At 44.7% G+C, this 26,578-nt stretch overlaps 1 protein-coding gene and 1 pseudogene across 2 annotated transcripts in view; one reads left to right on the top strand and one right to left on the bottom strand.

The window, feature by feature from the left end:
• The window catches only part of SND1 (staphylococcal nuclease and tudor domain containing 1), a 417,911-nt gene extending 405,851 nt beyond the window's left edge, over positions 1–12,060 (bottom strand). The window contains exon 1 of one of the 2 annotated variants that reach the window (XM_073809898.1): positions 11,781–12,060. In XM_073809898.1, coding sequence (XP_073665999.1) covers positions 11,781–11,858 — 78 coding nt within the window. In that variant the 5' untranslated portion in view covers positions 11,859–12,060. The remainder of the gene's footprint in view (positions 1–11,780) is intronic. The other variant, XM_033863201.2, reaches the window with a different exon arrangement.
• LOC101322588 (mth938 domain-containing protein pseudogene) lies at positions 11,857–25,656 on the top strand (annotated as a pseudogene).
• The last annotated feature ends 922 nt before the right edge of the window (positions 25,657–26,578 follow it).

Raw genomic sequence — 26,578 nt, 5'->3', positions numbered from 1 at the left:
CTAAAATCTCATCAGCCCAAAGCTTTACCCAGAATCAGGTGCACAGCCTGGTCTCAAGCCTGGGCTGCCTGTGCTCCATGAAAGCCTGGAGACCCTCCACCCTGCCCCAGGCCATCCTAGCAGCTACTTAAAAAACCATCTACCTTCTGTTTATTTTGGCCTCTGCTGAACTATGCCAACCCACTCTTTCTCCCAGACTTGACTCTTCTTACTAAACCCATAAAACATACATTTTATCACTCAAATCAGAACACTTTTGAGAGTGAAAATGGGGCGTTACTGATAATTGTGCCAAGACAACAGCCCTGGGCAAACTGTGATGTAAGTTGCCCTGTCCTTACAAAGGTGGGAGGCCAGGTAAGGGGCTGTTCCTCACAAATAACCAGTTTATGCTGGTCCTACACATTGTTCCTCTCTGCCAATCTCCCAAAGAGGACCAGAAAATGCCCAAACAAACTAGTCCACCTCGGGGCAAAGAAAACAGAAAATGTTTTATGTTGTAGTGGAAAATTTTTTCGAAATATATCAACTTCAAGTTTTGATCCTTTGGGGGTGGAGACGAAATGCAGCCCAGTCCTAAAGCACCGGAGGCTAGAGGGTTCCTGGGAGGATGGGGCAGAAGTCAAAGGAAACCAAAACTTTGCCCGTTGTATTTTTGCCTGATTAGCCTCACCTGCGCCGCTGAACCACAACTAGTATTCACATACAGCTGCCCTTTTCCACGTGTTACCTAAATTTGTTTAATCTTTCCTAACGGTTAAATTAATACCTCCAAAGCTCAGAAGGTTACACATTTGCCAGTGCACAGTTTCTGCTAAGCCAGGGCTTCCCAGACTTTTAAAGATTCCAGACCAGTAGAGTTTCCCCCACTTCCAAAAATTAAGGACTGACATGTTATACATTTTTTTATATGTACCGAGGACATGAAAGAAAACAAAGGCCATCACATCATTTATAAAGTAAAGGACATTTTAGCCAAAAAAAATAATAACAGTAAGAATATAATCTCAAAATTAAAGCCAGTCCTTCAAATTGAACCGCCTTAACATCACGAAACTTGCCAGGCGCCCTTCTTCCTCTCATTTTACCTCAGCTGGTTCCAATTCCAGTCCCACCTAAGCTGGGGACAGATGCGGAAAGTGCTGGACTACTAACACCAGCCAATGGTCAGAACACCGCTTTCTCTCACTCATTCTATCAGCAACAACCCCATGAGGTGAGCACTGTTATTATGCTCGTTTACAGGCAAAGCTGGAAGGTAAAGGGTAAAGTCACTTGCCCAAGGTATTGTGGCTAGTAGCCAGTGAAGCTAATGACGTGGGCCACAGCCATCACAGAAAATCAGCTCGGTTCGGCCTCAAGACACAACTTATGTGTCTGTTTCCCAAAGTGTGGGCTTGTTTAAAAAACAAACCAAGAAAAACTGGTTTAGGTGGTATATGATCCCTGTATGTATGTACCAGCATTTAATATTTATACATAAATAAGAACTGTCTCCTGTCCCCTTTTCAATTCTCTTTCAATCCTTTCTATTAAACGAAGTTTCAGTTTGGCGGCAGGAAGCCTTTAGCACATCTCTACCACTTGTTACACACTTCCTTGAAAGCCCGCTGCGAAACGCTGTACCTAGCTAGAATTTAATAACACTCGCTGTTTAGTTTTCATTGCGGGGTTTTTCTAAAGGTACTTTCTAGTAAGTAGTAACCAGGAAGTAATACTGGTTTCCCATTTTCAATGGTGAAATCATTTCCTTTTAAAATAATATTTCAATTTTTAAAATAGCTGATTGCCCCAAAGATTTTCAAACTAAATAAAAGTAGAGGCAGTGTTCCAATGTGCTAAAAATATGGGAGGGGCACACACACACCGGAAGCCCCGGAAACTGGAGGTAAACCATCAGCAGGGTTGAGATGAGCTGCACCAAAGGCTGAAAACAAGACTCCCCTGGTTCAGCCTCTCCGAACAACTCTAAAAATGGCTGACTTTCCCCGTGCAGGATGTGTCAGGCTCACCACCACTACCACCCCACCTGCTAATCCAAGAAGAAAAATGAGGAAGAGCTACGTACCAGACTGTAGGAAAGAAAAGTCAGGCCTCTCACAGGACCTTGCCTCTGACCTCCTCCTGTCATCCATAGGTAGGTAGTTGCACCCTTTCTTAGCCAGGGAGCTCTCTAGAACCCAGAGAGAGCCGGTAAGGCTAAAGCTCTAAGAGCCTACTATCCTTGAAGTTCAAGACCTCAAAACATCTGGGGGCCTTCAACCAATTAAAGAGTAGTGATGTAATGATCCCCAGGAGCAGAGCCCTGCCCTCCACTGAAAAGATAGTGGTTTTCAAGGATACTGACTGGGGAAATAGACTACCAACCGTGAAAGCATTAATGAGTGTAAGGAGAGGATAAGCTGTATTTTGCCCTAAATCTAATCTAAGATGATCCTGGTAGGATATAAAAAGGTGAAGTCTAAGTAAAGCGCCCGCTACAACTACCGAAAACACTAAGTGCACTTCTAGGAATCTATCTTAGGGAAATGCCGACACAAGAACACGAAGATGTATCAAAGAATGTTGATATATCAACAGGAAAAGAGTGGATAAGCAAACACACCCAAACTATGGAATACTCCTCAAACATTAAAGAATGAGGTAGATGTATAATTATGACACAGATAGTTATGACAATTTAAAAAAGAAAGTTACAGGACTCATTACGACCTCATTTCTGTTTGTTTGTTTAAAAAGGGAGGGTGTACATATCTGCATGAAAAAACTGTGGGAAGAACATTTACTTAAGGGAATGAGAATGAATGGTAGAAAACTCATAAGGAGGGCAGAGAGAGATTTTTGCATTTAACTTTACATACTTCTATACTGTTTGAAGTCTTAGGAACAAGCATGAAGTTGAAAATTTAAATACCAATAATTATGAAATTACTAACACTGGATGGCATTCACCTGAGCATGTGGAAGTATTTCAGGGATGAACTAGAAAACTGCTGGTCAAAAGAAGGAAAGGCCACCAAGGAACTGCAAATGTGACCCTTAATCATAAGGACCTCAAAGACTTGAGAATTACAAGAAAGTTTTATTTACAAATTAGACAAGCTAGTGGAATAGAAAGTAAAGACTGGGCTTCCCTGGTGGCACAGTGGTTAAGAATCCGCCTGCCAATGCAGGGGACACGGGTTCAAGCCCTGGTCTGGGAAGATCCCACATGCTGTGGAGAAACTAACCTGTGTGCCACAACTACTGAGCCTGTGTTCTAGAGCCCGCAAGCCACAACTACTGAGGCCGTGTACCACAACTACTGAAGCCTTTGTGCCTAGAGCCCGTGCTCTGCAACAAAAGAAGCCACGGTAATGAGAAGCCGGCGCACTGCAACGACGAGCAGCCCCTGCTCACCGTAGCTAGAGAAAGCCCGCGCACAGCAACAAAGACCCAACGCAGCCAAAAATAAATAAATAATTTTTTTTTTTTTAAAGTAAAGACTAGGGCTTCCCTGGTGGTGCAGTGATTGAGAGTCCACCTGCCGATGCAGGGGACACGGGTTCATGCCCTGGTCCGGGAAGATCCCACATGCCACGGAGAGGCTGGGCCTGTGAGCCATGGCCGCTGAGCCTGTGCGTCCGGAGCCTGTGCTCCGCAGCGGGAGAGGCCACAACAGTGAGAGGCCTGCATACCGCAAAAAAAAAAAAAAAAAGTAAAGACTAAGACCACCACAGAGGCCACTGTCATTTTGGGCTTTACGGGTGTTGTTCTTGTTAAGAACGGGGCTTATAAACAAGAAACAGGATGGATATAAATAGAGAAACCAAAAAGCCCATATGTGTGGTTCTGCAGGATTCTAAGAGCAGAAAGTGAGGAGCAGAGAATCTTCATGTTTGTAGATGACACTAAAGACTTCCATAGTAATAACGTGCCAAGTTATGGGTGCCAAATTATAGGAAGATCTGGGGAATCTATGCAAATAGAAGGAAAAGTGGCAAATGAGTGTTAAAATGAGCATATGGCCTAAATCAGGCATATAAAACAACTCCTCAGCTGTCAGTTATGACCTAGGAATAGGGTCTCGGAGTCACTGTAAATGGACCCCTGAGGACGTCAGCCTAATATTGAGCTACAGATTAAAAGCAATGCAAAGTGTCCTGGGAGCCATCAAGACAAGTACTAAAAAGAAAAAAAGAAGCTACTAACCCCTCTCGTATAAAATTCAGAGGCACTGGCCCCAAAAACATACACTTCTTTTGTCATTTATGTCCTGCCCCTTCAACTACATACAGCACAGGAGTTAAACAAGATCAGTGGGTCTCAAATGCCAGCCCCTGGATGAATCCCAAACGGACTCTTTCAGAATCACTTAGGAGTGGCTTTTTTAAAATACGTATTCCCGGGAATTCCCCGCTCGTCCGGTAGTTAGGACTCCACGCTTCCACCGCAGGGAACTAAGATTCGCGTGGTGCGCGGCGCAGCGGGTGAAAAAAAAGAATAAAATACGGATTCCCAAACCACACTTGCAGAGATTCTAATCCAGTGCCTCAGAACGGCCTTCTAGGTGGGCCTGATGCAACGACCTGTTTAGAAAATCACTGGCCTCCTTCTCTCTCTCTAAATCTACTCCGAGAAAGGATGTAAGAAAGCTTACAATAAAAAATAAACTGAAGAAACCATGGGAGGAACTACCAAGAATAGATTAAGATGATTCCTATACTAGCACATGAAATGGAAGTGGGAAAGATCTGCAAGACAATGAGAATGATCTAAAGGAAGACGCTTTGGCCTCAGAGTGTGAAAACCAGAGCTCAGAACACAACCAAGCCGCACGCTCCCGCCAGACTCCCACAAACAAGAGCAGGATCAGAATAAACTCTCCCCGTGAGTTACAGGTTCCCTGAGTGTCCTCTTCATCCCCACCCTTCGCAGGTCTAGACCTGCTGCCCCAGGAGAATGGCTGGGTGTTCGGAAGCAGAGGTGAGACTGCATAAATAAAACCCACTGGTACCATGTTCTTCTGGGTCCCAAGCAATCACTCCCACTAGCCTATCCCGACACCACCGCTGAAGCCAGGAATCTCCATGGCTCAATTCCATCTACCCTCCAGCCGCTCCAGTGTCTGATCACTTAGTCTGCTTCAAATTCTAACTCTGGTCTTCCACATTAGAAAACCATAATTCAACTAATCTACCTTCTCAAAACAAAACAAAACAAAAAACAAGCAATGGGAACAGAAAATATGTCTCCTGCAGGATAAGCAGCCATTCAAAGTGAAGACTACCAGAAGGCATAAGATTTCTCAGCTTTGATGCATGCCTAAAAGACACGTGACATAGGGCTTCCTTCTTATACATTTGCAGCCTTTGGGGGCTGTAAGGAGCTTAGAGACGATGAGTCCAACCACTTCATTTAAGAGAAAAGAAAAGCCTGAGAGGCAGACTACCTTACCCCACAGCACACAGCTGCAGAACAGCAGCATCTGGCCTAGAACCTGTGTCCCCTTAATCCCAGGTCCATGATCTCTCTCCTCTTCCAGGTTGCTTCCCAGGGACAATGTTAATGCATTGGATTTATTAACTTGAAGCACAGTTTCCCAAATCTCCTCAATTCCCCCTATTACACATGAGGTTGGTGTTACAAGACCATCCCGAGCAGGCTACTTCCCACATAAAGAGAATGCAAAGCACCTCAAACTGTGTTAAGGCATAAAGAGAGAGGAGATGGTGCCTTAAAGTCTCCGTCATAAGCATGTAAATGGAGAAAATATGCCAAGCCCAGTTTATATCAGAGACTGAACATCTCAAAAATAACATCTGAGAGTGTCATCTAAATTTTCATTAGGTTTATTTTCCCTGTAAGTTGCTTAACTTCCTAATTTTTAAAAAAGGCCAACTGAAATCTCTGGGGGTTTTTTTCCTAAACATTAGAGCTAAGTGAGAAAAACGTGACGTTAATTTATCATATTGAGTCTCACGGAAAGTAAGTGAATCCCCACGACACTCCATCTGCATCAAATGTTCACAACCTGTGATTCTGCATCAATTTCCGCTGTACGAACAAAAAGCATACGTCAGTCTCCCAAGAGAGGAATTAGCAACAGAAACTGGGGCGGGGCAGTGGGAGGACCTGGGTGGGTATCCATCTCCAAACAAGAAATCAGAGGAAAAGCTACCTAAGCCCAGAAAGAGTTGAATCTCTTTACTTCATTCCTTGTCCCTGATAAGGAAAAAAATTTCCTGCAATATTTAGCTATGCTCTCCCTTGAAAAAATGAAACAAAATAAATCCAAAGACCAGATTCCAAAGGATATCTACTGAACACCCTGCTAGAACCATACGTATCAGCTGGACTGCTAGCCCGTGCTGATAAGTAAGTTTCGCAACAGGCCTTAGAACCTTCTTACTGGGATTCAAAAACCTGGTCAATTTTCTCTTCTGAACTTACTGATGAAAACTAAAATGTTCACTTATTTCCCAAATTTCACTCCCCAAGTAAACTGGGGCATAGACGCGCCAAATCATTTGCCTCGTTATTACCAGCACTGAACACTACCCCACCTCAGGAGCCCCCACTCCTGTTAATGAGCCACACTGCTCATGAGCTCTTCTCTCCTGACCATTAGTTTGAGCTCTGAAGCATGCTACTTCGCTTTTCACCATCACTGTTACCTAAAGCTTGCTACGTTAAAAGTGTTGTCAGAGGCCAGAGCTACTACATTCCAGGCAGTAAAAAAATGATGTCAGGAGCATAAACACTGACAGGTTCTAGCTGCTATGTAACTCTTGCTAAGCCTGCTCTTGGCATTTATCTTCTCATCCAGGTCCCGTCCACTGAAAGGTGGGTACCTTGGGAATACACAGGATTGGCTGATAGGAAGTCAGGAAACCTTAGTCTTGGGACTTCCCTGGTGGTCCAGCGGTTAAGACTCTGCACTCCCAATGCAGGGGGCATTGCAGGGTTCCATCCCTGGTCAGGGAACTAGATCCCGCATGCCACAGCTAAAGATCCCACGTGCCACAACTAAGACCCAGATAAATAAATAAATCTTAAAAAAAAAAAAACAAACCTTAGTCGTGGCCCTGTAAGAAACATGAATATGACCAAGAGCAAGTATTTTTTTAATCAATCTCTCATCAGTTATATTTATTCAGTAGACTTAATGTCTGCTACTGATCTCACCAGGATACCAGAACAACCATCACCTCTGCTGCCTTTCCATCTTTTTTCACCGTAAAACACATATATTAATAGCTCAGGTTAAACCCATACCATTTATGTGAAACAATGAACTTGAAGAAACTGAAGAGCTACTATAAAAATTCTGAAAATAATCACCAATGGAGACCCCTAGGACCTTTGCACTTGCTGTTCCCTCTGCCAGGAACTCTTCCCCTATGGCTGGTTCTTTGATGTCCATCAGATCTCAGCTGAGGGAAGCCTTTCCTATCTAAAGGAGCCACCCCTCCCTTCCTCCCAACCACTCTGTCCCATTCCCCTACCGGAAATCACTATCTTATACTATCATCTTCTTGTTTACTTGTCGATTGTCTATCTCCTCTATGAACCCGTAAGGGCAGGAATCTGATTTACTTTTTTACCACTGTTTCTCTAATACCCAGACAGTGCTTGACACAGATGATCAATAAAATTCGTTCAGGAAAGGAAATATGATTGCTCATCATTCTATATCATTAGTTAGTACATGGCAGCAGCCACTGTTAGCATGACTAGAGCCAGATGGACGCTTCCTTTTCATACAGGAAAAAACGACAGAAAGTCTTTAAGACATAGCAAAAACTTAGTGCTCCTTTACTTACAATTTTGATTGAAAGCTACCATGCTCACATGCTGGGAAGTGGGCAATTTTAAGACTAGAGGGAAAAGCCTTCCATCCTATTCCACCCACTTCTTTGCAAATGGCCCTACTAAAATATTCTTATTCGGCTACCTTGTCCCTTTGAACAGTAGAATAAGAGTGTTTTAAGCAGCTTAGCAAAGGTGTTTTTCTTTCACAGTTTGCAAGAGCTAAGTGCACATAGGAAGGAACAGATTAATAGACTACTACTCTATCCCCACTACACTCTGGAAAGACACATACTTCTTAGCTCAGAAATGTAGGAAACACTTAGCTATAATGATCTAAATTATAGGCAGCATTTCCTACAAGCTGTACACTGGAGAAATTTCCACTAAGCTACTCACCAGGAAGCCTACATCCCGCTTCACAACAACCTGGCAGCACAATTCCTGTCAAAGGAGGAAATTGTGGCCAACTCCTCCTTTAGGTGTCCCAAGGCTTAGGCATCGAGTGGTAATCTTGGTTCTTAGCATAAAACCAAAGACTGGCAGAGGGATCCTTTTCCCCTTTTAAATGGGGCAGGGTGAAATGGGAATTGAGATTTGGCCTTCCACACCATAAGCAGGATAAGATATGCTGCTTCCATGGCTGCCTCTGATAAGCACAGAAGATTCAAGAACTGCGGTGGCTTTATCCTGCTACGTGCTCCTGCTTGAAAAGACATGCAGACATAAGATAGGAGGGTTAGAGTGAAGACTTCGAAAAGGGCTCTATCCCCAAGACAGAAGTAAATGGGTACAGCAAAACCAGCGAAAATAGCCATCTCTAAGTAGCTGCTAAGTGGGGTGACTGAATTTTATACTCAGTACCCCAAGACTTCTCCCAACCTCTATTTAACATGTGCTGACAATATTCTGATGCAGCTAAAGAAAGTCTAGTAATTACTCAAGAAACCCAGAGATAGAATCCTCTAGGGTTTTGAGAAAACATCTGATTTGACAGAGACATTTACTTTCCCAGGTCCTATTCTGTCTGCCCACACAATTGCCAGTCTTATCCCAACTCAAAAAATATACAAATCCACCTTCGGTTTTTCCATCATTCTCACTGCCTTCTCAGTAACAGAAGGGCCCCACAATGCTTGTGTCAACTTACTGCCGAGTTCCTCCTTCAACACATTCCAGAACCAGCTCTGTCCCTTGGCTCCCACTCTCAATAGCAGACGCAGCCTCTTCCGTCATTTAAAAAAAACTGGGCAAATGCAAAAATTTTTTACAACTTCATTCTCAGCTCTTTCTTCTTCAACCTTAAAAGAAGGAATGCAGGACTTGCGAGGACGGCAAGGCAGAGACCAGAAGAAACTTGCACTTGCCACGGCCTTTCCATGGTTCTTTGGCCAAAAAAGAGGAAGGGTGAGTACTCTTCTTCACTGCAGCAAACCTCAACCCCAGACCTTCAGACCTTCAGCTCAGCCTGAGTCCAGACAAATCTCAGCCTGAAAGGCCCGCCTCTGGTTTGTCAGTTTCTGCCCCTCAACCCAAAGGCAAGCAAAGCAGTGGCCACTATTTTCCTATTCATCAAACTATTTCCTCCTCACTTTCCTCTGTCATAGAGCCCCATCTTCTCTTGCAGTTCTTACGAAGCAGTTGCCGGTACCACTGGAAACGATTACTCTCCAGGAAAATACAACTTTGCTTAGCAGAAGAACTTCACACAGAGCAATTGGCCAGGGGTCGATTTTTCATTCCAGACAGGCTTTGAAGCCTGGCACAATTCTGCCTGTCGCTCTGCAGTTCACCCAGCTTCCCTCACCTAATCCCTGCCTGGAACTCACCCACCCACCCCTTGCAGCTTGGTCACAGAAAAACAGCAGTATAGGTGACCCTACCACTCAATCTTCAAAACCTCCGTCCAACCCTAACGTGTCTTCCACACCACACTCCTTTGCACCTAAGGACCATAAGCACCAAATAAAGTCACTTAGCACAACAGCAGCTCCCGGACAAGACAGGAGGAACGTCTAATCTTTCCTTCGCTCAAATACAGTCAGCTTCACTTTCCTGCAATTTTGCGGCCATGCATCACCCGCCCTGCCCTCTGCTAACGACATGCCCTGGAGTCAGAGGCACTGTACTATGATGTTCAAGAACCTGTGCTTTAGCAGACAGGCCTGGGTTCAAGTCCCAGCTCTGCCTCTCATTACCAATTAAAAAGTACCTGTCCTGGGGTAAACTACTCTTTCTAAACCTCAGATTACATACCGGTAAAATGTAGCCAATGATCCTATCTACTTGTTAGGTATTATAAATGAGATAATACAAACAGAATACTCAGCTCAAGACATGAGCCTTAATAAACAAGTGATTGTTGATATTCAGTATCCTCGGGAGTAATCTGTGGGCAGACATCATCACCCCATAGAATCCAGATGCCCTGGAAACCTCCAGAATTTGTAGAAGCAAAAATATGTTCAGCTTCCTTCCACTCCCACCCCCCAAATAAGGGGGGCCTTTAAGAAAAATTCAAGCCTTAGCAAAGGAAAAAACTCAGAAAGATTCACTCAGTGCTGCCAATTCCACTACCAGACCGCCAAGCACTGCTCTGTTCCTATGGTGAATGGAAAGATCAGTGCAAATGAAAAAGCTAATTTAAGAGGAGCCACTTCAGGATAATTCTTTCATAGGTCAAGTCAGTATTTCAAAGAGGTGAAAATATGTGGACCTTGGAAATTCCCTTCTCTTTCAGTTCCTGATAAATTCTGACTCTCCGTTTATGTATAAATAAACGGGAAAGCAATATTGAAAATCCTAAGAATCTCAGCTGGAGGCAGAATATCGCCTAAGAAATGAATACATAAGCATCAGTGGGAAAAAAAAGTCTTGAAATCTAATTCATACACACAAGCTGAAGAATACTTTAATCCTGTGAAAGACAGTAAACCACTGCAGAGCTTTGGGACAAAATCTCATAAAGAATATTTCCTGACGGAAAAGTCAGAATTGCAGTCTGAAATGCAATCTGGAAGTCTGCGGTCATCACAACCAGAAATTCTAGTAACAACCAAGAAGTGTCAGGTTCCAATATTAGGGAGTGTTGGGGGGAGGCCAACAGAGGGGACAATTGATAAAGAGAATTTATACTACAAAATTATCATGGAGCTGGGGGTAAATATTTTTTAATGACACTTGCAGGGTTTAAATTCACCATTCAAAGATGTAGGAAGCGGATATATAATCAGGCAGAATCTACGGTGTTACCGCAGTGGACTGGGAATCAGAACACTTGGGCTCTGGTCCTGGAACCAATCCAAACCACCAGGTGACCTTAGGCAAGTCACTTGCCCTCTTCAAACTAGTCTCATCTGTAGTGAGGGAACAATAATGATCGCTAAGATTCCTACCGGCCTAACATCTTAAGAGTCAAAAAGAGGGGGAGCACAAATATGAGGAGCTCTCAGGACTACAGACTTGACACAAGAGGTGGAGGGGAAAGGACGGGAAATGAGGGCCAGAGCGCGAGAAAACTTGGCGTAAGTAACTGAGCGTCGGTGAAAATATAAAAGCTTCAAGAAGACCAAGTACTCCAAGAGTTCCATGGAAGAGCGGACGTCAGGATCTTGAAAAACTGCAAACTACTCAGCATATGCCAAAATGGACAGAGGACAGGGGGATCAGAGAACAGATACCAACAAATTATCCCCCTTAACCAATCACTAATCTATCTGTCCTGGTAAACAGCCAGGAGACTGAGTGCCGCGATCACGGAAATCACTGTGACCCCCTAATGCCACGGTGTCCAGGAGGCAAGGCACCCAGGGGAGTCCGTATCGGCTTGCGTCTAGGGAGGGGATTCCGAGAACGGGTGAAAAGTGAGGAAAGGGGCAGAGAAAAGAGGATCTGGGAGACCATGCAGGCTGGCGGGAGGGAAAGGAGCCAGCGCCAGACTCCCGCACGGTGGTGGCCTGTGGGATCGGTGTCCCGGTCCCCGCTCTCACCATCTTGACGATGCCCCGCTGCACGGTGGGGACCGCGGGTCCCCCGGAGGAGCCGCCGCTCTGCGCGGAGGAGGCCATGTGTAGCAATGGAAAACCAGCGAGTAAGACGGTAGGCCGGCTTGGAGGTGTCAGTGTGGGTGTCGGTGTTGGTGAGAGGCCGCCGCGGAGAGGAGCAGGCGGGCGACCGGCTGTGGGCGATGGACGGGACGGACACGCCGGACGCTCACAGGAGCAGCAGCAGGACTGCCAGCGAAAGAGACGCGATCTCCGCCGCCGCTACACGTTCTACTCGCCGCGCAAGCGTGCCAGAGCGCCACTGCTCTCCGGCCAATTAGAGCCCAGAGCCCGCCGGACTCCAAGCCAATAGACACCCTGCTCGCGGAACCCCGCCCCTTGCTCCCCAAACCTGTGGAGAACTTCAGGAAGCGCTGAAAGAGCTGATTTGCGGTGATGGGCTAAGTCTGGGGCGGGACTTCCGGGGCAGCGGTAGTAGGTAGTGTCGGGAGGTGTAGTGGAAAGGAAAGGACACGTCAGCATCTGGCCGCGGGGCGCGGTGGGCCATGGGAGCCCCAAGGGCGGGGTCAGCCTCGCCCTCCGGCTTGGCCCCGCCCATTACGCCCAGCCCCGCGGGCCCCTGGGGAGCCCACGTGGAAGCCAGTTTTCCAGGAGGGCGCACCAGGGTTGGGGAGAGCTGACTGGGACCCCGAGCCAACGAGGCCGAATCCTAGAGGGATCTCAGTACTGGTGCACACCGACTTCCGACATTTTACCTCAGCTGAAAGTGTGGGAAGAACTTGGAAGCGTCTGAACGCCGTGAAACCTACCAATGTTGGCCTTGACACAGAACGTGGCCGCGCGCCCTCCCTGTAGTCGGGAGTGTATCTCGCTCGCATTTGTGTCTTCGGTGACTAGCACTTGTTAGGCACTCGATTAATGTTTTTTGGTGGAAAGACTAAATCTCTCTTACGGGGTGATGTCTTGTGCGCCAGTGAAGTTGCTGAGAACCTTGCTAACACTCCGTTGACGCAGGGTGAAGAGCCACGCCTCCTCCAGCCGCCCGACCCCATCCCTTCACCTAGCCCTAGTCTCTCTTTCGAGTAAAGTGATGGCGGGGTAGGGAGGCGCAGAGCAAAGACATATAAATGTTTACGTGAATGTTGAGAGGCAACTAATATTCGTCGAGTGCCCACTATGAGGAGCCAAGGATCTTGCTTTCATGCCATTTAATTTTAATCTTGAAACTTGGTCCTACGCTGAGGACACTGTTTCCCCTGTAGCTCTTTTGAGAAGAGGTTATTCTCCCACGCTTCACCTTTCCCAAAGGCAAGTTTTGGGGTGAGCATCTTCCAAGATGCCTAGTGCCCCTTCCATACCATTAATTTGCCATCCTCTTCAAAAAAAAAAAAGTCTCTGTGGTGGCTCATCCCACCTGATTATAGTACTCTCCTCCTCACTGGGGTTGTTGTCTTCTCTGCCCCAAATGCCACTTTGTCATTCATTGAAATTGACACCTGGTGCACACTCTTCTCCACCCAGTGATCCTGAGCGACTTTAACCTTTATGTGCCTGACTTATCCAATACCCTGGCGTTGACCTCATCTTTAGTGAACTTGACCTCTGCACCCGTTCAGCTACCCTCTTTAGGACAGATGAAGCATTACAACTGCTCCATAGCTGAAACTGTAAACTCAAACACCCCATTCTCTGATCATAATTGCTGTCCTTTCTCCCTTCTCACTAAGTTACTTCTTATACCTTGTATTAGTTATCTGTTGCTGTATAACAATTTACCCCAAAACTTAAGTATTAAAGCAATAAGCATTTATTATCTCACAGTTTTTGTCAGGAATCTAGGCAGGTCTTAGCTTCAAGTTCCTTCACAAGGCTGGAATCAAGCCTGGAATCAATGGGAGCTTTGGTCTCATCTGAAGGTCCCATCTGACTAAGGGAGGATCTGCATTTAAGATCGCTCAGGCAGTCATTGGCAGGATTCAGGACCTCAGTTCCCTGCTATGTGGGTCTCCCCGTAGGGCACACAGCATGGTAACTGGTTTGCATCAGAGCAAGTGACTGAGAGAGTGAGAGGGCAAGCACGAGTCTTTTTGAACCTAATCTCAGAAGTAACATCCCAGGACTTCCCTGGTGGTGCAGTCGTTAAGAATCCACCTGCCAATGCAGGGGACACAGGTTCTAGCCCTGGTTCGGGAAGATCCCACGTGTTGCAGAGGAACTAAGCCCATGCGCCACAACTACTGAGCCAGCTCTCTAGAACCCACGAGCCACAACTACTGAAGCCCACGCGCCACAACTACTGAAGCCCGTACGCCTAGAGCCCGTGCTCCGCAACAAGAGAAGCCACCGCAGTGACAAGCCCCTGCACCGATATGAAGAGTAGCCCCCGCTTGAATCTCCACTGGCCGCAACAAAGACCCAACGCAGCCAAAAAAAAAAAAAAAAAGTAACATCCCATCACTTGCTATATTCTACTGGTGCAGCCCACACTCAAAGGGAGGAGATTACACAGGGGCATGAATACCAGTAGGTAGGATCACTGGGGATCATCTTAGAGGCTACCTATCACACACTGTTCTTTAAGTAGAATTCAAAGTCCCTGAACCTCTCTGTCCTCTTTATATCAGCTCTTTTCTACTTTCTCCTGGTCCTTTAGACTCCATTATTTTTGCCCTTCTCCTTCCAGTATCCTTATCTCTAATCCCCATTTGTCTTCCACTGGACTCAACTGTCAAAACTGCAACTCTAGATCTCTCTGCCTTCTCCAAACCTACCACTTAGCTAGAGCAAACACTCAAAGATGCAGGTGATTGCCACACTAACAATTCACAGGCCCTCACACATTGCCTGGAATTTCTTCTGTTTCCTCAATCACTTTGGTCTCCAACTCCATTGGGTCTGGTGTGTCGTTGTTTAATTAAGACTATATTTTTAGAGCAGTTTTAGTTTCACAGCAAAACTGAGAGGAGGGTACAGAGATTTCTCCATATATTCCCTGCCCCCGCACAGACATAGCCTCCCTCACTATCAACATCCCGTGGTCCGTTTGTTACAGTTGATGAACCTATATTGACACGTCATAATCACTCAAAGTCCATAGTTTACGTTAGGGGTCACTCTTGGTGTTGTACATTCTATGGGTTTAGACAAATGTATAATGGACATATATCCATCAATATAGTATCACACAGTATTTTCCCTGCCCTAAAAATCCCTGGGTCTGTTTTACAACTGATGGGAACATACTTTATAACAAAGGGAGCTCTACGTAATGCACTGTGTTAACCTAAATGGAAGGAAAGTCCAAAAGGGAGAGGATATCTGTATGTGTATGGCTGATTCATTTTGTTGTGCAGTGGAGGCTAACACAACATTGGAAAGCAACCATACTCCAATAAAAATTAATTTTAAATAAATCCCTGGGTCTGTTTTAAACCTTCTCTGTTTTCCTCTTAACCCTGACTCCACTCTCCCCCACACTCTCCAATAGTACAAAGCCTCCTACTTCGGAGGGATAATAAAAACCATCAAGAACTCCCTCCATATAAAGACTCAGACGTAGAGAATGGACTTGAGGGCACGGGGAGGCTGGGATGAAGTGAGAGTGGCATGGACTTATATACACCACCAAATGTAAAATAGATAGCTAGAGGGAAGCAGCTGCATCGCATGGGGACATCAGCTCGGTGCTTTGTGACCACCTAGAGGGGTGGGATAGGGAGGGTGGGAAGGAGAGGCAAGAGGGAGGGAATATGTGGATATACGTATGCGTATAGCTGATTCACTTTGTTATACATCAGAAACTAACACACCATTGTAAAGCAATTATACTCCAATAAAGATGTTAAAAAAAAAAAAAAAAGAACTCCCTCCATTTCCCACCACAAAAGCTAAAAACTTATCTTCCTTCTCATTCTTCTCCTTTTCTCCCTTGTTACAAAGAAAAAACTTCCTACTGCTTAGGCTAAACTCTCCATCTATGTCGTGGATCCACCCCCTCCACCTTCTCAAGGGAGCTCAGATAATTCCCTCTCCTGTTTCATAGCCTCTCAGTTTATCCTGGATTCTTCTCATTAATATTTAAATATTCTCAAATGTCTTGCATAGTAAAAATAAATTAATTAAATTCATCTTTACTCCACATCCCTCTCCAGATAGCTCTCCTCCCTTCATAGGCAAACCCTCTTGGCGAAATTCTTTGTGTTTGTTGCCTCTGCATCCTCACCCTGCATTCAGTCCTCAGCTCCCTGCACTCTGACTATTGCTCTTATCAACTTACTGAAACTGTTCTCTCCCAGGTCACTCATGAGTGACCTTCTTGTGACTACATTCAATGGACACTTTTCACATTGGGCAGTCACTTAGCTGAGCTCTCCATAGCATTTGACATCGTACTCCTTGAAATGTCTCTTTCCTTCCCATGTTTCTTATATTCCTCCCATCTATCTCCATTGCAAATGACTCTCCCTTTGCCTACCCCTTAATATTGATGTTCCCCTGGGTTCTTCTCAAAGTATCTTCTTTTCTAGTGTAAAACATTCTTCCCGAGACGTCTAATCCATTCTCATGGCTGCATGCTAATGATTCCCAAATAGATAACTCCTGTTAAAATAACTCCCTTGCGCTCCAGACCCATATGTACAATGATACTCTGGATATCTGCCCATGGCTGTTACCTTGGGAATTCAAATTCAACATGTCTCACAAGGAGCTCATTATCTTTCCTCCCTAGCCTCCTCTTCCCTAGTATGTGTCTCAGCCCAAATAATGAGATGAAAAGCTACCCAGTTACAAGCCAGAAATCTGGAGATCGTCTGTGACTCCTCTCTCTACCTCATTCCTTAATTCTTAGTCAATCTCGGAAATCTGTTAGATGTACAGCAGTGCGGTGTAGCACATAAGCCCGACCTGGAACAAGACCACCTGGGTTCACATCCCAACAGGATATAACCTTGAGCAGGCTGTGTGGTATCTCTGTTCCATGGATTTCTCCTCTGTAAAATAAAGATGATAATAGGACTTACCTCCTAGGGTTGTTCTGGTCTTGAGGATTGTATGCGTTAGTATATGCTAAACGCATAGAACACTGCCTGGATATATGTGTTAAATTTGCTGTGATTATTATTAAGTGTCTCCTGTTGCTTAAGCCTGACATATTTTCACCCGGGTCGCTGTACTAGGCTTGTAATAGAGCGCCCTGACATCAGGGAGCTTCCTTTACCTACACCCCACCCATTCTTCCTACTGCAGCCTAAGTGATATTTCTAAAATGCAGATCTGATCAGGTCTTTCTACGCCCTAAGCCCCTCCCGTGATTTCTCTACACCAGCTCTTCTCTCACAGCTCTACCCTTCCACAGTGTGCCCAGGCCAAGTGAACTTGGTTTTGGCCATTCAAGACCACGCTCCTTGGCCTCCAGGGCTTTGTGTCTACTTTTCTGTCTGCCTGGAGCACGCTTTCCATCCCTCTTTCCTCCTCCCTGCCCTGACTCACTTCCCCTGTTTCCCCATCCTTCAATTCCCCACTTAGAAGTCAGAATGTCTCCCCTGGAAGGCATTGGGAAGAATGCCTTTCCTCAGGGTAGGATTGTTTTGTTTTTTCTCCTACTCTTGGTCTGTTAGAGCACTTATGAGATTATAGTATCATTGTCTCTTTCCCTTTGAAAATGTCATCAGACTGTGTCTAATTTCCTTACAGTGGAATTCTGAGGCCATGCCTGGCACAGAGAGCTGCTCAGTATATATCTGTGAATAAGTGAATGACAGGGACTTCCCTGGTGGTCCAATGGTTAAGACTCCACGCTTCCACTGCAGACAGCACAGACTTTGATCCCTGGTCGGCGAACTAGGATCCTGCAGGCTGTTCGGCACAGCCAAATAAAATACAACAAAATAAATGAATGACAGAAAAGTATTATCATATTCATTTCACCTGTAAGGAACTATAGATTCAAGTAGGATGTTTGTTGAAGGTCACACGGCTAGAGGATTAGTAGAGAAGGGATTTGACACTAGTTCTTGTGACTCTAAAACTCATGTTCACTCTGCCATTAGTAGTGGAAGGAGACTTAGAAAACCTTAGAGGTGACTCCTGTGTGTGGAGAACATGAACACATACCGCCCCCCACACACAAACAATCTAGAGATGGACAAGATTCATTTAAACAAACAAACAAACACCCTATTTTCTGTACTCCTTTGAGAGTAAATCTAGGAAATATATCCCCAGTAGTAATAATGGCCAAAGTATATTGAGCACTAAATACTAAACAGACTCTATGCAGAATGCTTTTCCCTACATTACATAATTTAATCCTTAGAACAATGCTATGAAATAATCAGTCTCTTTCCACAATGGAGGACATTAATGCTTTGAAAAGGTGAGCAACCAACTGTAAGTCAATTGGTAATAAGGGATGGAGTCAAGATGTGAACGCAGAAATTTCTGACCATAGTCTGCTCTCAACCATTTAACTACCCTGCTTCTAGAGTGGCCAGACATGCCCCCTCAACCTCGATCTGCACCTGTAGAATCCAGAGGCTTCAATGAAAGAGTTTTCAACTCTCCAGTGAGCTTCCTTTGAGTAAACGGGAGGAAATTCAGCACTAGACTAACTACCTGCTTCCATTCTTTTTGTTTTGTTTTGTTTTTTGTGCGGTACGCGGGCCTCTCACTGCTGTGACCTCTCCCATTGCGGAGGACAGGCTCTGGACTCACAGGCTCAGCGGCCATGGCTCACAGGCCCAGCCGCTCCGCTGCATGTGGGATCTTCCCAGACCGGGGCACGAACCCGTGTCCCCTGCATGGGCAGACGGACTCTCAACCACTGCGCCACCAGGGAAGCCCCCTGCTTCCATTCTTCCAAGCCCCTCTCCAACTTCAACCCACCCTCCTTACTGTCAATTTGCTGTTCTTTCTGAGATGCACATTTCAATCACACAGACTCCCTCCTTACCATTATAGTGGCTCCCCTTCTGCTTCAGACAGTTTCAACTGCTTAGCATAGCGCAGGAGGCCCTCGCCTTCCGGCTCTGACTTCCTCTTCCTCCTCCTTCACCTCCTCTTCTTCCTTCTCCTTCTTTCTAAACTTTGTTACAGACTGAACTGTGTTCCCCAGAATTCATAAGTTGAAGCCCAAAGCCCCAATGTGACTGTATTTGGAGATAGGGCCTTTATGGAGGTAATTAAGGTTAAAAGAGTGGTTTCCTAATCCAATAGGATTGGTGCCCTTATAAGAATAGGAAGAGGAACCAGCTCTCTCTCCGTCTCTCCCTCCCCACGCCCTCCCCGCCTGCAGGTGTACAGAGGAAACGCCATGTGAAGACACAGCAAGACGGTGGTTGTGAGGTCTCGCCAGAAATCAACCCTGGCACCTTGATCTTGGACTTCTAGCCTCTAGAACTGTGAGAAAATAGGTTTCTGTTTCTCGAGTCATCCTGTCTGGTATCTTGCTATGAGAGTCTGAGTTAATACAACGTTTTACTGTACTATGCTTATCTAAAAGAAAAGTCTCATATGGGACTTCCCTGGTAGTCCAGTTGGTAAGACTCTGTCCTCCCAATGCAGGGGGCCTGGGTTCAATCCCTGGTCGGGGAACTAGATCTGGCATGCATGCCACAACGAAGATCCCACGTGCCGCAACTAAGACCCGGCACAGCCAAAGTAAATAAATAAATAAATAATATTTTTAAAAATAATAAAAGAAAAGCATCATAAACCCAAGTTGTCTAGATCAACCCTGTCCAAAACAACTTTCTGCAGCAATGAAAACATTCTATATATGCTCTGTCCAACATAGTAGGCAATAGCCACATGTGGTCAATGAGTACTTGAAATGTGGCTAGTGCAACTGAGGAACTGAATTTTTAATGTTATTTAATTTAAATTAATTTAAATTAAGTTTAAGTAGCCATCTGAGGCTAGTGACTGATGTATTTAATCGCCAGGTGATCAAACTTAAATCTTGCTGTCATATCTGATACCAGAATCTTCTATGTTGGTATTTTTTTAATTAATTAATTTATTTATTTATTTTTGGCTGCGTTGGGTCTTCGTTGCTTCATGCGGGCTTTCTCTAGTTGCGGTGAGCAGGGGCTACTCTTCGTTCTGGTGCACAGGCTTCTCATTGTCGTGGCTTCTCTTGTTGTGGAGCACGGGCTCTAGGCATGCAGTTGTGGCACGTGGGCTCAGTAGTTGTGGCTCGCGGGCTCTAGAGCTCAGGCTCAGTAGTTGTGGCGCATGGGCTTAGTTGCTCTGCAGTGTGTGGGATCTTCCCTGGCCAGGGCTCAAACCCATGTCCCTTGCATTGGCAGGCAGATTCTTAACCACTGTGCCACCAGGGAAGCCCTATGTTGGTTTTTATTTTTATTTTTTTAACATCTTTATTGGAGTATAATTGCTTTACAATGATGTGTTAGTTTCTGCTGTATAACAAAGTGAATCAGCTATACATATACATATATCCCCATATCTCCTCCCTCTTGCGTCTCCCTCTCACCCTCCCTATCCCACCCCACTAGGTGGTCACAGAGCACAGAGCTGATCTCCCTCTGCTATGCAGCTGCTTCCCACTAGCTACCTATTTTGCATTTGGTAGTGTATATATGTCCATGCCACTCTCTCACTTCGTCCCAGCTTACTTTTCCCCCTCCCCGTGTCCTCAAGTCCATTCTCTACGTCTGTGTCTTTATTCCTGTCCTGCCCCTAGATTCATTAGAACCACTTTTTTTTTTTTTATATTCCATATATACATAAAGTCTCTGGAGTTCCCTCATGCTCTAGTGGTTAGGATTCAGTGCTTTCACTGCCGTGGCCCAGGTTCAATCCCTGGTTGGGGAACTGAGATCCCACAAACAGGGTGGCATGGCCAAAAAACAAAAAAAAAGAGTCTCCTTCCCAATATGTATAAAGCTTTTGAGCTATTTCCCTCTGCCTGGAGTTCTGTGCCTGCAACAGGAAAAAGATGGACAACATCTCTGCCTCCTGGAAGCTTACATTTTATTTTTTAAATTAACTAATTTATTTTGGGGGAAGCTTACATTTTAATATCAGAAACTCAGGATGGGATCATTATGATGGCTGAACTTTAAATTTAGATTAGAGGTACTTGCAACCAAGGCAAAAATAAAAAAGACACATTAGGTTATATAATTATCACTGTGTGATCAAAGGAAGTATATTATTTTATGGGAAAAAACAAACTTTTCCCTTGACATTGAATTCTAGAAGGTTGTCATTACATGACTGTTTATCTAAAGAGCAATGAGTAATATGATGGCAATGTTTGCAGTAGAGTTTTGTGAGATGAAGAAATGTGGCTTTTTCTTATTAAAAGGTCACAGAAAACTTAAAGGAATACTATTGGATAGTAACCCAGTGAAAGGTTCTGTGGTAGAAAAGAGGAATCATTATAAAGAAAAAAATCTGCTCTAAAAAAGGGGGTCACAATACATATTTCTTGGGAATTTTCTGTGGTCCAGTGGTTAGGGCTCGGCACTGTCACTGCCGAGGGCCTGGGTTCAATCCCTGGTCGGGGAACTAAGATCCTTCAAGCCACGCAGGGCAGCCAAAAAAAAAAAAAAAAACCGCTAAGGGGAAATACCTAATTATTTCCTCCCAGGTACAGATAGTCAACCAAAACAGTTAAGAAAGGGAAAACAAGACCCTCTAAGATATTCTAAATAGGTCAAGTATAGAGAATAATATTTAGGTATTCCCTAGCCCATACCATAGTCATACAGAGAGACTCTAAAATTGGAATCCATAAACTTGACATGATCCTGACCCTTTATTAAACCCTCCTGATATCGGTGTACTTTGGTTCAGGGTGTATAGAGAACAATCTGGAATATTCTAAAATTGTTTCCGACTTTTGACCTGGCAATTCCACTTTCAGAAATCTCAAGGGAAAAAATGTCCACCTGGGGCAGAGTGGGAGGAGTCCAAAGCAAGTATTAAGTCAAAGGGGTTGAGAGGAAGTGCTCTATAATGTGTTTGCCAAGGTATGAATTGTTTGTGGAACATATACTTTGTGAAACTTACAAGTTACATAACCTAATTCTCAGTTTCCTCGGCAGTAAAAATGGGAATAAAAGTCGTGCCTGTCTCATTAGGTTGCTGTGAGGTGATGAATGAAAAGTTCTATTTACAGTGCCTAGGATCTAGGGAGTTCTTAATAAGGTGAGTGATAATGATGATCTAGAGAATTTGAAGTTACACATAGCCCCAAAGATATGAAAAAAGCTAAGAAAATTTATGATATGTAAACAATGAAATACTAGGTAGCTTTAAAAAATGACATATCTTTATAGTGCAATGTAAAAACCATGACACGAAATAGTTTTGCATGTTGATTTTAACAAGGTAAGAAGATATGTATAACTTAAAAAGAACCCAACAGAATTTTTAGAGATGGAGACAGAGTTTAATGTTCTGTTGGTTTGCTGGGTATCATTTCTAAAGTTCAGAGTGAATTCTTTTTCAAATAAACTTAGTTTTCAGTGCCAGAAGATTAATTTCTTACCCTTTTTCTTGTGAAATATAAGACACAAGAAAGTGCTCCAAACAAAAATGTACACCTTAATGATTTATCACAAAGTGAACACTAATGTAATTACCACCTAAGTCAAGAAGATGAATGGCCAGCATTCCCAGAAACTGCCCTTTTAATTGCTGCTCTTCCTAAGCCTGTATCTTAAAACACTATAATTTTGCTTGTGTTTTTTAAAATTTATAACTGAAATTAAACAATATGTATTCCTTCATGTGGTTTCTTTTGCTCAGCATTATGTTCGTGAAATTCATCCACATTATTACATATAGCTGTTGTTTGTCATCTTCATTGCTGTATAGTATTCCATAATAATGACTATACCACGCTAGGTTTGTCCATTCTCCTGTTGATGGATAGTTGGCTTGTGGCAGATTGTGTTTTCCAAAGATGGCCACAGAAATATCTCTCAACACACATGCTGTTTTTATAAAGTGATCTCAACATTCCTCGCATTAAAAGGTGGCGTCTATGTCCCCTCCCCTTGAAGGCCTTTGCTCTGCCTTAACCAACAGAGTGCCGCAGAGGTGACTTCTAAGTCACTTCATAAAGTATGCCTTGCACTTCCACCTTGTTCTTTGGGGATGCTTGCACTTGCCACCAAGCTGGGTGAAAGTCCAAGCTACCCCATGGAGAGGCTGCATTCAGGTGTGCTGGCCAACTGCTCCAGCTGAGTTCCTGGCCAACAGCTGGCATCAACAGCCAGTGGTTGCCTAGTGGTTAGGAATCTGGGCTCTCACTGCCGTGGCCTGGGTTCAATCCCTGGTCGGGGAACTGAGATCCCACAAGCCCGCAGCCAAAATATATGCACATATTCTGTTCCCTGGTGGCCTAGTGGTTAAGATTCTGGGCTTTCACTACCGTAGCCGGGGTTCAATCCCTGGTCGGGAAACTGAGATCCTGCAAGCCATGTGGCGCAGCTAAAAAAAAAAAAATCCAGAAGCATGCATATATTTGCGTCTTCTGTGCTATTTTGGGGATTCTCTGGTGGTACAGCTGTATGAGGAAGAAGGCTTTAGATGATTTCAGCCCCTCACCACTGAGCCACAGCCTTTGAGTCTCCCCACAGAAGTCACAGACATTGCAGAGCTGAGGCAAGCAATCCCCTCCAGGCCCTTTCTGAACTTCTGACCCACAGAATCCACAAGCATAACAAAATAAGAAACGCATGTTCACGAATGTTTATTTATAGTAGCTAAAAACTGGATACAATCCTGTTCCTGGCACTATTGCTATAAAATATATATATATTATGCGTTTCAAACTTAGCGCATAAAACCACGAACATGCGTTTCTTTGGGGAATATATGGGGGTCATAGGTTATGAATATCTTTAACTTTGGTAGATAATGCCAAACTTTTTTCAAAGTGGGTGTGCCAATTCAGACTGTCTCCAGCAGTACACGAGAGTTCTAATTATTCCATATCCTCACCAGCATTTGATATTATCAGTCTTTTTTTTTAAATTTATCATTCATTTATTTGGCTGCGTTGGATCTAAGTTGCTGCGTGGGAGCTTTCTCTAGTTGCAGCAAGTGGGGGAGCGGGGGCTCCTCTTCATTGCTGTGTGTGGGTTTCTCATGGCAGTGGCTTCTCTTGTTGCGGAGCACAGGCTCTAGGCACGCGGGCTTCAGTAGTTGTGGCGCATGGGCTCAGTAGTTGTGGCTCGTGGGCTCTAGAGCACAGGCTCAGTAGCTGTGGCACACTGGCTTAGTTGCTCTGCAGCATGTGGGATCTTCCCGAACCAGGGCTCGAACCCGTGTCCCCTGCATTGTCAGGCAGATTCTTAACCACTGCGCCACGAGGGAGGTCCTTATCAGTCTTTTTTAATTCCAAACATTTTGGTAGAGGGGCAGTAGTATTCTCATTATGGCCTTAATTTGCATTTCCCTGATTTCTAATGAGGCTAAGCATTTTTAAATATGTATAACTGGTATTTGGTTATAAAGGTATTCTCCTCTATTATCTTCTAGGAGCTTTATTATTTTGCCTTTCACATTAATAGCAACAATTCCTGGAGGTACTGTGACATCATTTCGTTTGTCTGCCCTCAAGTCATCTTTTGGGATTGTAGCCATTTCAATGTTATCCTGATCCAAAATGAGAGGATCTAACCCTGGAACATTCTCCTGCTCCCAGAACTTATAAAGTCTTCATTGCAAACCAAATGATAAAGTCAAAATCCTGAGGCCCTAGAAGAGTAAAACACTTTATTCTTCAAGCAGTCTAATCCCACCAACTCATTTGGGACCAAGCTCTACAGAGGAGTACCCCACTCGCTCTGTGCTCCCCATCACACACCTCACCTCCAAACCAAGTGCTTGAAGCCATGGTTCTCCCCCTTTCTCACTGTGCTGCCAAACAAGCATAGTGTCCCCACTCCCATCTGGCCCCTGTGGCCAGGACCAGGTCATTAAGAGGAACGTCTCTCCTGAACTCTGGATTCCCAGATTTAGGGGCAAACGTGAGGATGTCAGCGCATTTTAACTGTGACTTTAGACCTTTCGAGCTTGGTGTTTGAATTCCCCTGGAAGGATTAGGATGGCTTCTCTTCCTGGGAGTTACTACCCATGGAATTGCAAGGCAGTTAGATTTCCAACCTGCTCTTCTCTAAGATGTGAGACCAAGTTCTTCCTAGCCATGACAGACAAATGGGAAGGTCTGTCCAGTTACCCTAATGTTTACTGCTATACAGATTCCACTAAGCATTCATTTCCCTTCTCCTTGTTTATTCTCTTTGTCCCACCCACCTTCCTTCTTGCTTCTGACTCATCCACATTCCTAAATGAATTTGTCTCTTCCCCAAAACTAAAAATAAACCCATTATAATTAAACACCCTTGGCCTAGCCAAGAGGCCCTGAACACACCAAGGTGAGAGATAAAGCACGGAGCCATTTGGGATCGCAGCTCCGTGGACAGAGGGCGTTGGAGTTCAGTTAAGTTCCTTATATCTTCCTTTGAAATTGCTTCCCTCTCATGGGGGCAAATGAAAATACAAGACTCTACTAAAATCTATAAGGGCTGCAAAGTGCAGCCAGGGGGAAGTTGGGCTGGAAATCGGAGAGAGACAGAACTGAGTATTCTCCTGGTGTGCAGCCTGCCGATGTGAAGGAAATTGTGGAGACGGGTGTGCAGACCCTTGCGATTGGCTGAGGGATGAGTGAGGCCTTGAAGGTACCCCATCAACTCTGGAGTACCTTGGGAAAGAAGGCACTGATGTGCGGGCCCTCCAGGCAGAGCAGGCAGTGAAGGAGGATAATGCCTTGGTTACCCAAGGTGCCAGGGTGGGAGGGGTCTTCCATTCCACCTGCTGATGGAAACTTAAGAGGATAAATCAGGAATTCCCTGGCAGTCCAGTGATAAGGACTCGACACTTTCACTGCAGTGGCCTGGGTTCAATCCCTGGTTGGGGAACTAAGATCCCACAAGCCATGGGGCACGGCCAAAAAAGAGAGAGAGAGAGAGAGAGAGAGAGAGAGAGAGAGAGAGAATAAATCACTAAGCAATGAAAAAACAAAACAAACAAACAAAAAAAAACCCAACCCACCCTTAATACAAAAATTCCACCCCATGCATTATTTTCCTTAAGACTTTCAACCTCCGTCTCATATCAGTATAAAAACACTTTAGGGCCAGGAAATGCAAAGGAGCAAAAAGGAGTCAGAACATGGTGGGAGCATAGTAAATGCTTACAGAAAAGGGTTGTAAACTGGTTAGGAAGTAGGTGGTACTCATGAAGTTTTCCCCAACAAGGCAGCCTCACAGAGGCCCTGGCACCCCTAGCCTCCTTAGGGAGGGCATTTCTGAGGGTTCGTACGTACCCCACAGTGGGTACTGGTTGTATAACGCTAGGGGAGAGCCAAGAAGTTCAGCTCTAATCACTTATTCAGGTGATAGTGATGCAGCTGCTCTGCAGGACTGGGTCCCACCAGCCCTGTCTATTGCCCAACATACACAGAGTGCACCCTGGAAAGACAGCACATTGCTTCTCTTAGGTGACAGCACGATTGACAGTTATACCTTTCTAGCCTCCAGGCCAGAATTCATCTGGGTGAGAAAGAATGAATAGGCGTGCGCCCCATGTGATCATAAACCAACAGCCCAGAAAAGCAGCCGAAGTCTCTTTCTCATTTGAGTTTTTGCTTAGTCTGTCTTTATTTATTTATTAATATTATTATTTTTTTCCTCAGCCTGGTTTTATTGCACATCGCTTCAGTATGCCTGCATAGCCATGTG

Source organism: Tursiops truncatus, chromosome 9 (genome assembly GCF_011762595.2).
Source record: "Tursiops truncatus isolate mTurTru1 chromosome 9, mTurTru1.mat.Y, whole genome shotgun sequence".
In the NCBI taxonomy this organism is placed as follows: Eukaryota; Metazoa; Chordata; class Mammalia; order Artiodactyla; family Delphinidae; genus Tursiops; species Tursiops truncatus.
Note: the sequence above shows the minus strand (reverse complement) of the source record. Positions and strands in the feature narration are given on the sequence as shown.